At 54.7% G+C, this 13,542-nt stretch overlaps 1 protein-coding gene across 7 annotated transcripts in view; it reads left to right on the top strand.

Moving 5' to 3' along the window:
• The window catches only part of RAPGEF3 (Rap guanine nucleotide exchange factor 3), a 32,865-nt gene extending 29,977 nt beyond the window's left edge, over positions 1-2,888 (top strand). For all 7 annotated transcript variants that reach the window (XM_021092600.1, XM_021092599.1, XM_021092603.1 and 4 more), the window contains 4 exons: positions 434-498; positions 933-987; positions 1,089-1,160; positions 2,473-2,888. In XM_021092600.1, coding sequence (XP_020948259.1) covers positions 434-498; positions 933-987; positions 1,089-1,160; positions 2,473-2,591 — 311 coding nt within the window. In that variant the 3' untranslated portion in view covers positions 2,592-2,888. The remainder of the gene's footprint in view (positions 1-433; positions 499-932; positions 988-1,088; positions 1,161-2,472) is intronic.

Raw genomic sequence — 13,542 nt, 5'->3', positions numbered from 1 at the left:
GGTTCGGTCCCTGCCCTTGCTCAGTGGGTTAAGGGTCCGGCGTTGCCGTGAGCTGTGGTGTAGGTCTCAGACGCGGCTCGGATCCCTCGTTGCTGTGGCTCTGGCGTAGGCCGGTGGCTACAGCTCCGATTCGACCCCTAGCCTGGGAACCTCCAGATGCCGCGGGAGCGGCCCAAGAAATAGAAAAAGACAAACAAACAAACAAACAAAAAAAAAAACCAGAGGATGTGCAGGCAAATATTGGTGACTTGAAATGACCAAGGTTGGGAGGCCTCAGAGATACAAGGAGATTCCTCCAGGTGGGGAGTGGGAGGCAGAGGGCCGAGTGGAAGGGGACAGGCCCGTGTCACACTGTTCCTAGCCCTGCACCTTTCCTTGGCGGCTGGAAGGGGAGGGAGCTGGGGACCTGTGAACAGAGCCCATCTCTCCATAGACATGACCTTCATCCATGAGGGAAACCACACCCTGGTGGAGAATCTCATCAACTTTGAGAAGATGGTGAGCTCGAGGAGACTGGGCGTGTGACACCGGCTCGGGCTGGCGGCTCTGCCTATGGCCTTGGAAGGGACAGGGGGTGGGAGATGGTCTAAAGCCGCCAGCAATAATATAAATAAGAATCATTCCTTTAAAATGGGCCCTGCCTCACTCCTTTGCATGCCCTCAGGGGGCCTGGTCTCTGCTGGGGAGTGCTGGGGTGTGCTGGCTGTGCTGGGGGGACAGCCTCAACCGTCTCACCCGTCAGCCAGCGTCTCCTTCAGGCCTCTTTCTCTCTCTAAGCCCTCCCTGACCTCTGTTCCTCCCAGTGCCTGGTCCCCGCCGGGACACGGCAGGCACGGCCCTATCTCCTACAGCCCCTAGTTCCTAGGAGCCCTTCAGGCCACACCAGGGCCCTGTCCCTCACACCGGGTCTCATGTCCTTGTGTTGCCCGCAGAGAATGATGGCCAGAGCCGTGCGGATGCTGCACCACTGCCGAAGCCACAGCAATGGTGAGAGGGCAGGTCCCCCTTGGTAGGCGCCCCTGACCGAGACCCCCCTTCAAGGCATCAGCTGGGCCCTGTCTCTCTGATTCCCACCTCTTACCTCCCAGTGCCCCTGTCACCACTGAGAAGCCGAGTCTCCCACCTGCACGAGGACAGCCAGGCGGCCAGGATTTCCACGTGTAAGTGGGGGCAGGGGCGGGTGCTGACAAGCTGGCCGTGGCTGGCATTTACAGGCATGGGCACCCATGACGCCTAGTCGCATTTCCCTTCTTCCTGTCTCCTTGGCCCTCCCTGCCCAGTGTAATCCCTCTCCTGAATTTTTTTCTTTTTTAAAAAATTTTATGGCCCCATCGGTGGCATATGGATGTTCCCAGGCCAGGGATTGAATCTGAGCCATAGCTGCAACCCCACCCCTCAGCGGTGGCAATGCCCGACCCTTTTAACCCACTGTGCTGGGCTGGGGATTGAACCCATGCCTCCACAGTAACCTGAGCTGCTGCAGTCAGATTTTTTTTTTTTTTTTTGCTTTTTAGGGCCACACTTGTGGCACATGGAAGTTCCCATACCAGGGGTCAAATCAGAGCTACAGCTGCCAGCCTACCGCACAACCACAGCAATACCAGATCTGAGCCTCATCTGTGACTTTCTCCACAGCTCACCACAACGCCAGATCCTTAACCCACAGAGCGAGGCCAGGGATCAAACCCACATCCTCATGGATCCTAGTCGGGTTTGTTAATCACTGAGCCACGATGGGAACTCCTGCAGTCAGATTCTTAACCCACTGTGCCACGGTGGGAACTCCCTGAATTTTGAGTTATTTTCTTGTTTTTGAAAATAGCTTTATCATATATTTTATAAAATATACACACAGTTATATATATCTTAAAAATATCTCATAATTTATGACAACAAAATATTCTCCAGTTTTAGTTGTTTTTGTATTTAGCAAAAGAGGTATTAAGCTGTATGTAATTTGGAGGTCCTGTTTTCTTCTGTCTGTTTTTGCGTTTTTTTTTTTTTTTTTTTTTTTTTTTTTTTTTTTTGCCTTTTCTAGGGCCGCTCCTGTGGCACATGGAGCCTCCCAGGCTAGGGGTCCAATCCAAGCTGTAGCTGCCGGCCTACGCCAGAGCCACAGCAATGTGGGATCCAAGCCACTTCTGTAACCTACACCACAGCTCATGGCAACACTGGGTCCTTAACCCACTGAGCGAGGCCAGGGATCAAACCCGCAACCTCATGGTTCCTAGTTGGATTTGTTAACCACTGTGCCAAACCCGCAACCTCATGGTTCCTAGTCGGATTTGTTAACCACTGCGCCATGATGGGAACTCCCTCTTCTGTCTGTGTTCTTGACCCCCATGCTTTTCTGCCGCCAACAGGGAGCAGGTGTCTTTAAGATTGGCCACCTGGGTGGCCGAGGGCAGGAAGGCTGATTTGCTTCTTGGCGGGTGGAGGGGGTGCCCCCCTGACCCCTCTCCCCTCCCCCAGGCTCGGAACAGTCCCTGAGCACCCGGAGTCCGGCCGGCACCTGGGCTTCTCTCCAGCAGCTGAAGGTCATTGACAACCAGCGGGAGCTGTCTCGCCTGTCCCGGGAGCTGGAGCCTTGAGGAGTGGTTAGGCTGGAGCGGGCACTTGCCACCAGGAGAGCCAGGGCGTGCCGGGCCTGGAGGCCCACAGGCTGGCCGAGCCGGGCAGGGCTCTCCACGGACTGGACTCGAGGCCCTGGAGCAGGCGACGCGGAGGCTGCTGTCCCCTGTGATGACAGGTGGCCAAGAAGGACCTCAGAATGAGATGAGCGGGGGCCTCAGGCCAAGGAATGGGGGACAGAGAGGCCCCGGAGCGGGTGGGAGAGCAGAGCGCCCTCTCTGTTCAATAGAGAGCTCTCCACACCCAGGTTTTTACCAGGTTCTGTGCCTCGCGGCTTTGTTGTCCAGCCATCTCTGTGCCCCTGGGCTGTGTGTCCATGGTGGACTGAGCATCTGCATGTGTGGCATGTGTGTGGCATGTGTGTGGCAGGGGCAGGCCCACTGCCTGGGGAGGCAGAGAGGCGGGGGCAAGGCTGCTTTTCCTTCCACAGCCTGGGAGGTAAACAGCTGGTTGTGGTCAGGGCTGTGTGTCTAGGGCGGGGGGTCCCCGAGGAGCCTCCCTGTTACCCTGAGTGAACAGAGAGGCTGTGTTCCCTGGCTAGTCCCGTGGGGGTGTGGCGGGGAAGGCTGAGCCCTGCCCGCTGCCCAGGACCAGGCAGGACTCCAAGGCTGACTGTGCCCAGACCTAAGCCCCCTGGTCCAGGAGCTTCAGGAGTCTGACCCCGCATGGGGCTGGCCCTTGTAACCCAGCTCTCCACAGTGGTCTGAGGGGTCTCTTCCCCCCCCACCCCAGGCCACCACTTCCTGCCCCTCTGCCTGCAGCCTGCTGGGTGGTGCTCTGAGAGGCGACAGTGACAGGGCTGCCGAGGCAGAGGCTTCTGAGGGGATCCCATCCCTTGCTGATGCCTAAAGGCATCCAGGAGTCAGATATCTTGTCAGGGTGCAGTGGTCCTCTCTCCCTTCTGCACACCCCCTGGTACTGGCCACCATGTGGACCCCTTTTGCCTGGGGACCTCATTCAAGGACACTCCAGGTGGGGGCGCCCTCCTCTCAGCTCCCTGTGGCCCTGAGACTTTCAGGGGTGCTCCCTGATTCCAAGAAGGACCTCTCGGCCTTGCTGATGACTCAGAGTAGGTGCTGAGCCGCCGGGCCCTGGAGCATGTGGAGGAAGTGAGATCATACCTGAGGGGCGGGGACGGCAGGTACATTTGCCGGGGCTCGGCTGGACCCACCCCACCTGCTGTCACGCCTGCACCGCCGGATTGCCCATCCCTGTGCTCATGGACGCACGTGCAGACTGCTTCCAGAAACGGTCAGAGCCCTTAGCAGGAGGCAGCCCACCTGGGCTCCCTCAGGTTTCTAAGGGAATCTGAGCAAGTCAGCGAACAGTTCTGCACCTCCGTTTCTGCGTCTGTAAAATGGGTGTGATGATCTCAGGTCAGCTCTGCCTCTGCAGCCCACGTGACAGCCGGGGTGCCCTCTGCCTGCCTGCCCGGGGCAGCATCGCCTGGGGAAGTCAGGGAGCTCATCTCAGGGAGAGCCCAGGGTGGAGCGGGCGGCAGGGTGACCAAGCCCTTGCCCTTGACCATGGGTGGAGGTGGAAGATCATGGGACACGGAAGCTTCCAGAGATGAGCAATCATGACACAAGGACAGGCCTGGGTGAGTCAGGACTCCCAGGGCCTCTCTTCTCTCTTCAACCCATTGTCTGTCGGGATTTCCGCAAAGGCCGGACTGGCCAGCTGGGGGGCCCTTCTCCATCCCTTCCAGACCCGGGGTGAGCCCAGCCCTGTGATGAGGAGTGGAAGGCAAGCGTGGCAGGGCTGATGTCCTCCCTCAGCATTTCTCCTTTTCTCCCTGTGGTCACACCCATGTCCCCAAGCTGTTTGATGGGGCAGGAATCTCCCTCCGCCTTGGACTGCCAGGCAACCCCCAGCAGCCTTGTCTCTGGGGCTGGACCCCTTTTGAGTCTGCTGGGAGAGGCCTTGCCTGGAGAACTGTGCCAGGACAGGCAAGGGGGCACAGACTGGAGCCAGAGACCACAGTGGCCCCTTGTTCTGAGGGCTGTGTCACCTCTGTCTCCCCAGCTGCATGGGTGTGTGAGGGTGGGGTGGGGGGGTGGCATGCCTTGTCTGCCTTAGCAGCCCGTGCTGTGTCTGGGGGCTCCCAGTGTGTAGCCTAGCTTCAGGGAAGAAGAATTTATAGGGCTGCTGAAAGGAGGAAGTGTGACTTCAGGCCTTTAAAAAACCTTTTACCTAAAAGTAGGTAAAGCAGAGAGGGAGTGTGTGTGTGTGTGTTTTATGGGAAGAAAGAACAAAGCGGGTAATTGCAGCGTTCCAGTGTACACATGGACCCACATCCATCCCTTCCCCCCTTATCCTTAGCTTCCCTGCAAAGCCTCCAGGGCAGGCTGGGGACCAGGCCAGGACTCTAATTGTGGGGTGCACTCCAGGGTGGGTCCCCCTCCAGCAGGCTGAACAGGACCCAGTGGAGGCGTAGGACAGCCTCGGGAGCCCCGATCTTCTGACTGTCCCCTCCTTCTCTCCTGGAAGCCAGCCCTCTCCTCTCTCCCCAAGCCCCCTCAAGTAGGACCGACCTGGAGCTGGTGGTCCAGCACCTCCGCCACCCCCCCAAAACCTCCAGCAGACTTAGAGCTCCAGGTGGAGGTGGGGCTAGACCTGCTTTCATGCACCTTGTGATGTTTGTGGTCCTGGCAGCCGCGGGCCTCTGGCTGCTCTACTTTCCAAGTCGCAAAGATTACTCCTTTTTTTTTTTTTGGTCTTTTTTGGGCCATACCTGCAGCATGTGGAAGTTCCCAGGCTAGGGGTCAAATCCAAGCTACAGCCACTGGCATACACCACAGCCACAGCAATGCAAGGTTCAAGCTGCATCTGTGACCTACACGGCAGCTCCAATGCCGAGCCTTAACCCACTGAGTGAGGCCAGGGATGGAACCCACGTCCTCATGGATACTAGTCAGTTTAGTTACCACTGAGTCACAATGGAACTGCAAAGGTTATTCTTATTAATGTTGCTCTTACTGATAGTATTTATCATGGTAATAGATTTATATTTGAATGGTGTTTTCAACCTTTCCAATACACTTTCACATCTATTGTCTAACTTCAACCTTGGTGATAGGACAGGAGCTTTTACCCCTGTTTTATTACCAAACTGAGGCATGAAAAGATTTGCCTAAGGTCCCATAACTGGTTGATAACAGGGTGGACTGGTGACAGAACTGCATGTGCATCAGCCATGCCCCTGGCACTCCAGGTGCAATCTCCCTGAACCCCAGCATTTTTTTCTCTTGTAGGAATAGATTCAGCGTATAAATGCCTCCCTCCCTCCACTTTGGAATATTTACTGTGGGCTTGGAGGGCTAGTCCTACCTATAAGTCAGGCAGCCCTGGCTTCCTAAAGCAGACTGCCAGCTCGGCGAATGGGCGCAAAGCAAGGCCATCAGAGGGGCTGAGGGGCCACAGAAGGCGAGTGCAGAGAGTGGTGGATGCCCGGCGCCTCTGGGACTCACTGCTCACTCCTAAGCATTCAGGCCCCTAGAGGCCCCGTGTTGGGGTACAGGTTCATGGCCCCAGCCATCTGGCCCCAGGTCCCTGCCTCCCAGAGTTGAGGTGCTCTCAGCTCACCACTGGTACAAGCCATCAGTATGGTGGCTGGTGGCTGGGACCATCTCTGACCCAGCTGTGGTTCTTGATCCCCCCTCCCTTCCATAGGCTAAATGTATTTCCAGAATATGTCCTTGGACCCTGCCCCATGAGCGCAGCTCTGGCTTCTCACACATGTGCCAAGGTCATGGGCCAGACGTGCGTGCCTTCTCAGGCCCGTCCAGTTTCCCCAGCCAATCTGGGCACCTCTCTTAGATTTCGGACTCTCCAAGTCCGACAGGGCCCTGGAAGGGGCTGGTGGCCTGGGCAATGGGTGACAGCTGTCTCTCCCGGTGGTGATGAAACCATCTCTCTGAGATGCCAAGCCTGAATCCTTTTTTTTTTTTTTTTTTTGGTCTTTTTGCCATTTCTTGGGCCGCTCCCATGGCATCTGGAGGTTCCCAGGGTAGGGGTCCAATCGGAGCCACAGCCATTGGCCTACGCCAGAGCCACAGCAACGCTGGATCCGAGCTGCGTCTGCGACCTACACCACAGCTCACGGCAACGCCGGATCCTTAACCGACTGAGCAAGGCCAGGGATTGAACCCACAACCTCATGGTTCCTAGTCAGATTTGATAACCACTGAGCTATGATGGGAACTCCTAGCCTGACTCCTTTTTTGAGAGCTCTTCTCTCCCCTCCCCGGGGCCCTTCATGGGGCAGGTGCCTTAATGAGACCAAAGGGGACTGCTGCTGCTGCTGCTGGTGGAACATCTAGCAGTAGCTGGGCCTACAGACCCCTGAAGGAAGGAAGAAGGCTGGGCTCAGAGCCCAGTCCCAGTTTTTGTTGTGTGGGGAAGTGGGAGATCTGGTTGCTTGTGTGTGCGTTTAAACTCTGACCAGTATGTACCCAGGGCAAGATGGCTAGATGCTCACCGCCTGGCCTGCCCCTGCCTGCCCTGCTCTTGGCCCTTGAGGAGGGCTCGAGGCCTCGTTTTCGGGCCGGGGTGTGAACTATGGGCCATCGGAGCTGTTTCTCAGGAGCTGAGTGGAAGGGAATAAGGACTTCCTGACACTCAGGGGACGCCAGCCAGCAGAGGGGTGGAGGGAGAGTGACATTTTGCTGGGGCCATGGAAACAGGACATTTAAATTTTTTTGTCTTTTTAGGACTGCACCTGCGGCATATGGAAGTGCCCAGGCTAGGTGGTCAAATTGGAGCTGCATCTGCGACCTACACCACAGCTCATGGCAATGCCAGATCCTTAACCCACTGAGCAGGGCCAGGGATTAAGCTGGCATCCTCGTGGATACTAGTTGGGTTCTTAACCTGCTGTGCCACAAAGGGAACTCCCAGGATATTTTTAGTGTACTCGGCCTCCCAGAAAAGCACTCTGTAAACTGGAGCTTGAGGCAGCACGGGCCGGTGCCAGGGTGGGCCTCCTGTCAGTGTATGTGGGAGGGATTTGGACTAGAGGGTTTGAGATGTTTTTGGTTTCTGTGGCTTAGACAGCTCAAGGTGTCAGATGGAGTGAGGAAGCACAGACAGACCCCTCGTGGCCATGAGGCTGCGCACACCCGCCCCCATCCCCTTTTCTGAGCATCTTCCCAGGGGTGTTTCCCAATCAGGCTGCCCTCGGGAGGGAGAATCAGGTGCAAGCAGTTTTGGTAGAAGCATTCTCAGAGAGACATCTGCCCCTAAATATTGCCTACTGCTGCTACCAGAGTCCTAGCGGTAGAAGTCCCCTGTTATGGAGGTACATAACTTGGGAGGAATTTTTTTTTTTTTTGGCTTTTTAGGGCTGCACCCCCAGTATATGGAAGTTCCCAGGATAGGGGTTGAATCTGAGCTACAGCTGCCGGCCTATACCACAGCCACAGCAACTTCAGATCCGAGCCGTATCTACAACTTACACCACAGCTCATGGCAACACCGGATCCTTAACCCACTGAGCGAGGCCAGGAATTGAACCTGCATCCTCATGGACACTGGTAGATTTGTTTCTGCTTCACTACAATGGGGGCTCCCACTTGGGAAGATTCTGATGAATACTTCTACTGGTCATTGTAAGGGGCCGAACAGGAAAGGAGACAATGGCATCTGGGGAGTTCTTATGACGTCAGGCAAGGGGCAAGGGCCAGAGTATGACTTAGGGACTATGGCAATAGTTTTTACCTCTCCAGGGTAAGAGTTGGAGGGAGAAGGGGGGGGTGGCTTCGCTGGGGCCAGACCCTGCTGGAGCAAGCCGTGTGCTGGAGGGCGAGCCTGCAGGTCCAGGCTGGACTCTGGTGGCCCACCAAGGAGGCCAGCCTTCTCTGTCCCTCCTGTTCTTGGTTCTTGGGCCCGGCAGCTGTTGGCAAGGCCCAGGAGGCCAGGCCATGGATTGTTCCCCCTGAAGTTCTTGGCTTCCTGAAGAGCAAATCTCAGTACCCTGGACTGTAGCCACACGCCCAGAAGATAGGTGGTCACCTTTGGCAACCAAGCCAGATGAGCTAGAGAGTGCGACTCATTCAAGAGTTGTCCCCAGGACTTGAGCGTCCTCAAAGTGTCCATTTTGAAGATGTAAATTTATTTTTGGAATTTTTTTTTTTTTTTTTTTTTTTTTTTTTGGTTGCACTTATGGCATGTGGAAGTTCCCGGGTCAGAGATCTAACCTGAACCACCTCAGCAATTCAAGCTGCTACAGTGACAATACTGGATCATTAACCCACTGCTCCACAAGGGAACTGCCGGAATTATTTTTAAAGATCACCTAATGGAGAGTTTAGGTTAGAGAAACTTCCACTGTCTCGTGTCTCTGTTTTAAAGGTCACTTTTTTTCAGGGAGGCCTTTACTAACCATCCCTTCAAAATTAGGCCTTAGGTGGCCCTTTTTTTTTTTTTTTTTTTTTAACACATACTTATCTGGTCTAGTTATGTGCCCTATACTGTTTTAAGGCTTTGCAAATATTGACTCATTCTATCCCATGACTGCCCTGTAAGTATTCCTACTTGGTCTATTTTATAGTTCCAGGGGAAATTAAGGCACAGAGAGGTCAGGGGACTTGCCAGAGTTGTACGGCTGGTGAGTGGCAGAGCTTGGATTCAAACTCAGCAGTCTGGCTTAGAACTAGCAGTCTAAGCAGGGTGTTCTGCTGACCCCAATCCTAGCCTTCCGTGCACTCTGTCCATCTTCCCTTCAGACACTGGGCATCTTGTCCTTGCATCCACTTTGCTGTGCATAGCTGAGCGCATGCGCAGATAAATGAGAGAGGGGGAGATTGCCCATCATCCAACTACCTCAGTGCTGTAATTATGATAATTCTGACAGAGTGAAGATCTCCAGACCCGGTCGAGAACCGCTCCTGCCAGTCCTGTCATCATCTTTGTCAGGGCATGACAGAGGACTGTGCCAACACACCTGGGGCAAGAGGTGGGCGAGGCGCCTCACGCCCGCGCCTGGTTCCTGGTTAGCCCCCGCCCGGCTCTCTGCCTTGATCTTGTCCTTGCTCGCTCCCCTGCTGTCTCTCCGAGTCTCCTTATCGCTGTCTGCCTGTCTCATCTACTCCTCTTTGTTCCCATCTGTGCCTCCAGACCCTCTCCCAGCCACTGGGGTCTGAGGACATGAAATAGAGGTTTTATTTTACGATCACGAGCAGGCAGTATAAAACAAACATTAGCACAGCTGGCGGAAAGTGTAGGCAGGTGGTTATTTGGGATCCTAAAAAGCAGGATAAAGTTGAGTTATTTTTAGCTTGTGGATTCAGAAGCTGCTGGAATCCTGAGCTCTAGTTCATTGCCTGCACTGGCTGCCCCTCTGCAGTGGCAGTGCCAAGGGTGGCATGAGCTTTAAGTCTCCCCAAGTTTCTGTTCGTCTCAAATTAAAACAGTGTTTGCAGAGTTCTCATTGTGGCGCAACAGGATCGGTGTCATCTCTGCTGTGCCAGGATGCATGTTTGATCCCTGGCTCGGCACAGAGGGTTAAGGATCCAGTGTTGCCACCACTGTGGCGTCGGTGGAAACTGCAGCTAGGATCTGATCCCTGGCCCAGCAACTCCATATGCCATTGGGCGACCAAAAAAAAAGAAAGAAAAGAGTGTTTGCTATGAGAACACAACTACAAAATGCATCCCTACACCCCCTCCCACCACTGCCCATAAGCTCTCCCCTCCTCCCCCGAGTACCAACTCTGGAGCCTCCAGAGCTCATGGAAGGATCCATCTCTTCTCTCTGCTAATCGTCTTCCCTGGGCCTCTATCACAAGTGGGGCTGGAAGGCTCAGTTTGCTCATTCATTCATTCACTCACTGAATGATTCATTGCTGGTCCCTGGAACAAGCTGACAAGCACCACTCATTAGAAGGCAATACAAAGCAGTAGAGACTACCCATGGGGCAGGGTCCCTATCTCAAGAGATTTCGGAGGCCAGCTGAAGACGCCACCTGTGTGAGTGAAACGTTAAATGGCAATGAAGGGGTTAACCAATACTCCATTGGCAGCAACATCTGTCACCAGTGGCTGTGATGTGGTTCAAAGGCGCACAGGACAAATTCCAAGACCTGAGTCCCCGGGCAGGAATGGAGGCTTTGTGGAAGGGTGGGTGGGTTTGCCCTGGGCCTGGAAGATGAGTAAGGTGAGTAGGAGACGCACAGCTGGCGAGGTGGGGGACGGGCGTTTCAGGCAGAGGACGAGTGGGGGGCATGGCCAGCAGGACCAGAAGCACAGCCTGGGACTCAGCGATGAGTGGGCCAGGTGGCACCTCTGACCAAGACTCCTGGGGCTGGCGGGGAGTGTGATGCTGAGTATCAGGGATGCCCATAGACTTAAAAAAAAACAAAAAACAAAAACGCTTGGGACCCAGCTGTGTTACACAGCACACAAGCCAGTGTGGGAGAAAACCATACACGGAGCCACTCTCAGACCCACAAGAAGGAGGTGGTTCACGAGATGTGGGCCACAGGGTGACAGAGGCTGGAGATCCAGCATTTTCAGGGGCCAGGGTCCCCTTAGTGAGTGACTCCAGGGCTCACCTGTGCTGGGCCAGCTGCGGGGCCCTTCCAGTCCCTGGTCCTGAGCTGAAGTGACTCGCCTTGGTTTCAGTTTCACAGAAGGCAAGGGTCGGGCAATGGGCTGGTCTGGGCATGTGTCCCCTTTAGGAGCCTCCTGGGTCAGTCTCTCCCATGGCCTGTTGGTCCTGACAGACCCCCGACCGCCTTGGGAGCCCCAAGGTGAGTGCAGTCTACTTAAGCAGTGGCCTAATGCTGGGGTCTTGTCTGGCCCCTGTCCCACCAGAAACCAGTAGATTCTGGGAACACTTTTCTAGCCCCACCTGAACCCTGCTGGTCTAGTGGCGGCAGAGCACCAGGCACAGAGGAGCCTCCGTAAGTATTTCCTGATGGAATTCCCATTCCTCACATCGCTGACAGCTGACCATCCTTGCCCAGGTGGCTTCATCGTCTTCCCCACCCTCCAAACCTCTGCAGAGGCCACCGCTGCACCCTTCCTCACATCCTGATGTGGAAGAGGCACCTCTTATTTTTCTCTCTGTGGGTGTCCTAGCCACAAGCCCCACTTGCCACCCTCTCCCCACCCAGGTCTCTGGGACCTGGCCTCCAGGGACTCCCACCTTTGCTGGCTGGCCCCATAGTGGCTCCTTGGGCAGAAGAACTTTGAATCAAGGGAAAAAGCCCATGTGAGCACCTAACTGGCGGAGAACTTGGAAAGAGGAGCAGCTTCATTGTCCAGACCAGGCCAGCCGGGAAGAGAAAGCAGTGTGTCTGCCTCGAAATCATATGTATGTGCGTCAAAATTTATCCATGACGCATCTTTGCATGAATATATGGGTGTATGTTCACATTTTGGCTGGATGGATTTTTCCTCCTGCCATCTTGACTTTTGTCCATTTCAGCATGTGTTGGGCTGTAGAATCCTGGGGTTTGGGTATCAGGTCTGGGAAGGGGGTTTGAGCAGCCTGGAAAGGGTGCGCTCCTCGGCACCCGAGGCCTTCCTGTGGAGGCAGGGAGGAGATTTAGGGTTTAGAGCGTTGCCACATCTTATGAGAAGTGAATTCGGTGACCGTGGAGGGCCCTTTAATTCCCATGAATCTGATTCCAGGCTACGTTGCAAAGCAACCTGGACATAACTAAGAGGTTGTTGATGCATTTCTTTTTTTTTTTTACTTTTTAAATGGTTTTTATTTTTTTCCATTATAGTTGGTTTACGGTGTTCTGTCAATTTTCTACTGTTCAGCAAAGTGACCCAGTCACACATGCATATATACATTCTTTTTCTCACATTATCAGGCTCCATCACAAGTGACTAGATGTAGTTCCCTATTCTATACAGCAGCATCTCACTGCTTATCCATTCCAAAGGCAATAGTTTGCATCTATTAACCCCAGACTCCCAGTCCATCCACTCCCTCCATGTTTGAGGCACATCTTCCAGCCTTTCTGTGCCTCAGTTTCCTCACCTGTAAAACGAAGGTAACAACAGTAACTGTTAAGGGCTGTAGTGAGAATGTATAGCACATAGGAAGCGCTTGGTGGGTGACACGTGGTATGTGCTCAGTCGGTGCAGGTGGTCGTTGTTAAAGTTGTGGTTCTCGTTGGAGGGCCCTGCCTGGAACACCCATCTGGCTCTTTGGGGTCAGTTTCAACTGTCTCCCCAGCTTCCAGCCCTGTTCCTGCCCTAAAACTCCCCTGATGAAGAGAAGTGCTCCCACCCCTGAAGCTCTATCCCATAGTCCGCTCAGCTGGTCATCAGGGCAACCCCGGCCACACCCCACTCCCACTCGGAAGCTTTGGCCTTGCCCAGGATCTACCCATCTGGGTCCCTGGAAGGGAGAGACCACCGAATCCTAAACTCAGAGGTGCCATTGCTTCCTGGCCCAGCCAGGGCACTCCTTTATTTCCTAAACTAACTGGAGTCCAAGATACATCGCTGTGCTGCCAGTCCAGGGAGGGTGGGGCTTCTGGCAGGGAGCAGCTCAGCACCTGCTTCCCGGCTGTGCAAACGGCACTTTTGCAAACAAAGCAGCCATTTCTGCTCCTACTCCCTCTAACTGGTCTTACTTCCTGGAGGAAAGGGAGGGGCTTACTCCCCGTTGTGCTTCTGCCTTGAGTGCCTTGCAAGGTGACTTGCCCCCGGCTGTTCTCTCCACCCCTGAGGGGCCTTGAGTTTGGTCTCATCTCCACACAGAGGGGTTGGGGGGTTCTCCTTAAGCCACTGGCCACCCCCAACCCACCACCCCGGGGCAGGAGCAAGAAGCCTGGAAATTAAGATCAGAACTTGGAAGGGTCATTGGCTTCAACCTCATCATTTCAAAGAGGAGAAAACTGAAGACAGAGGGACGCAGACTCCTCTGTTCGAGTACACTGGCTGAGGAGGG

The sequence above is a fragment of the Sus scrofa genome, chromosome 5 (genome assembly GCF_000003025.6).
Source record: "Sus scrofa isolate TJ Tabasco breed Duroc chromosome 5, Sscrofa11.1, whole genome shotgun sequence".
Classification (NCBI taxonomy): domain Eukaryota; kingdom Metazoa; phylum Chordata; class Mammalia; order Artiodactyla; family Suidae; genus Sus; species Sus scrofa.
Note: the sequence above shows the minus strand (reverse complement) of the source record. Positions and strands in the feature narration are given on the sequence as shown.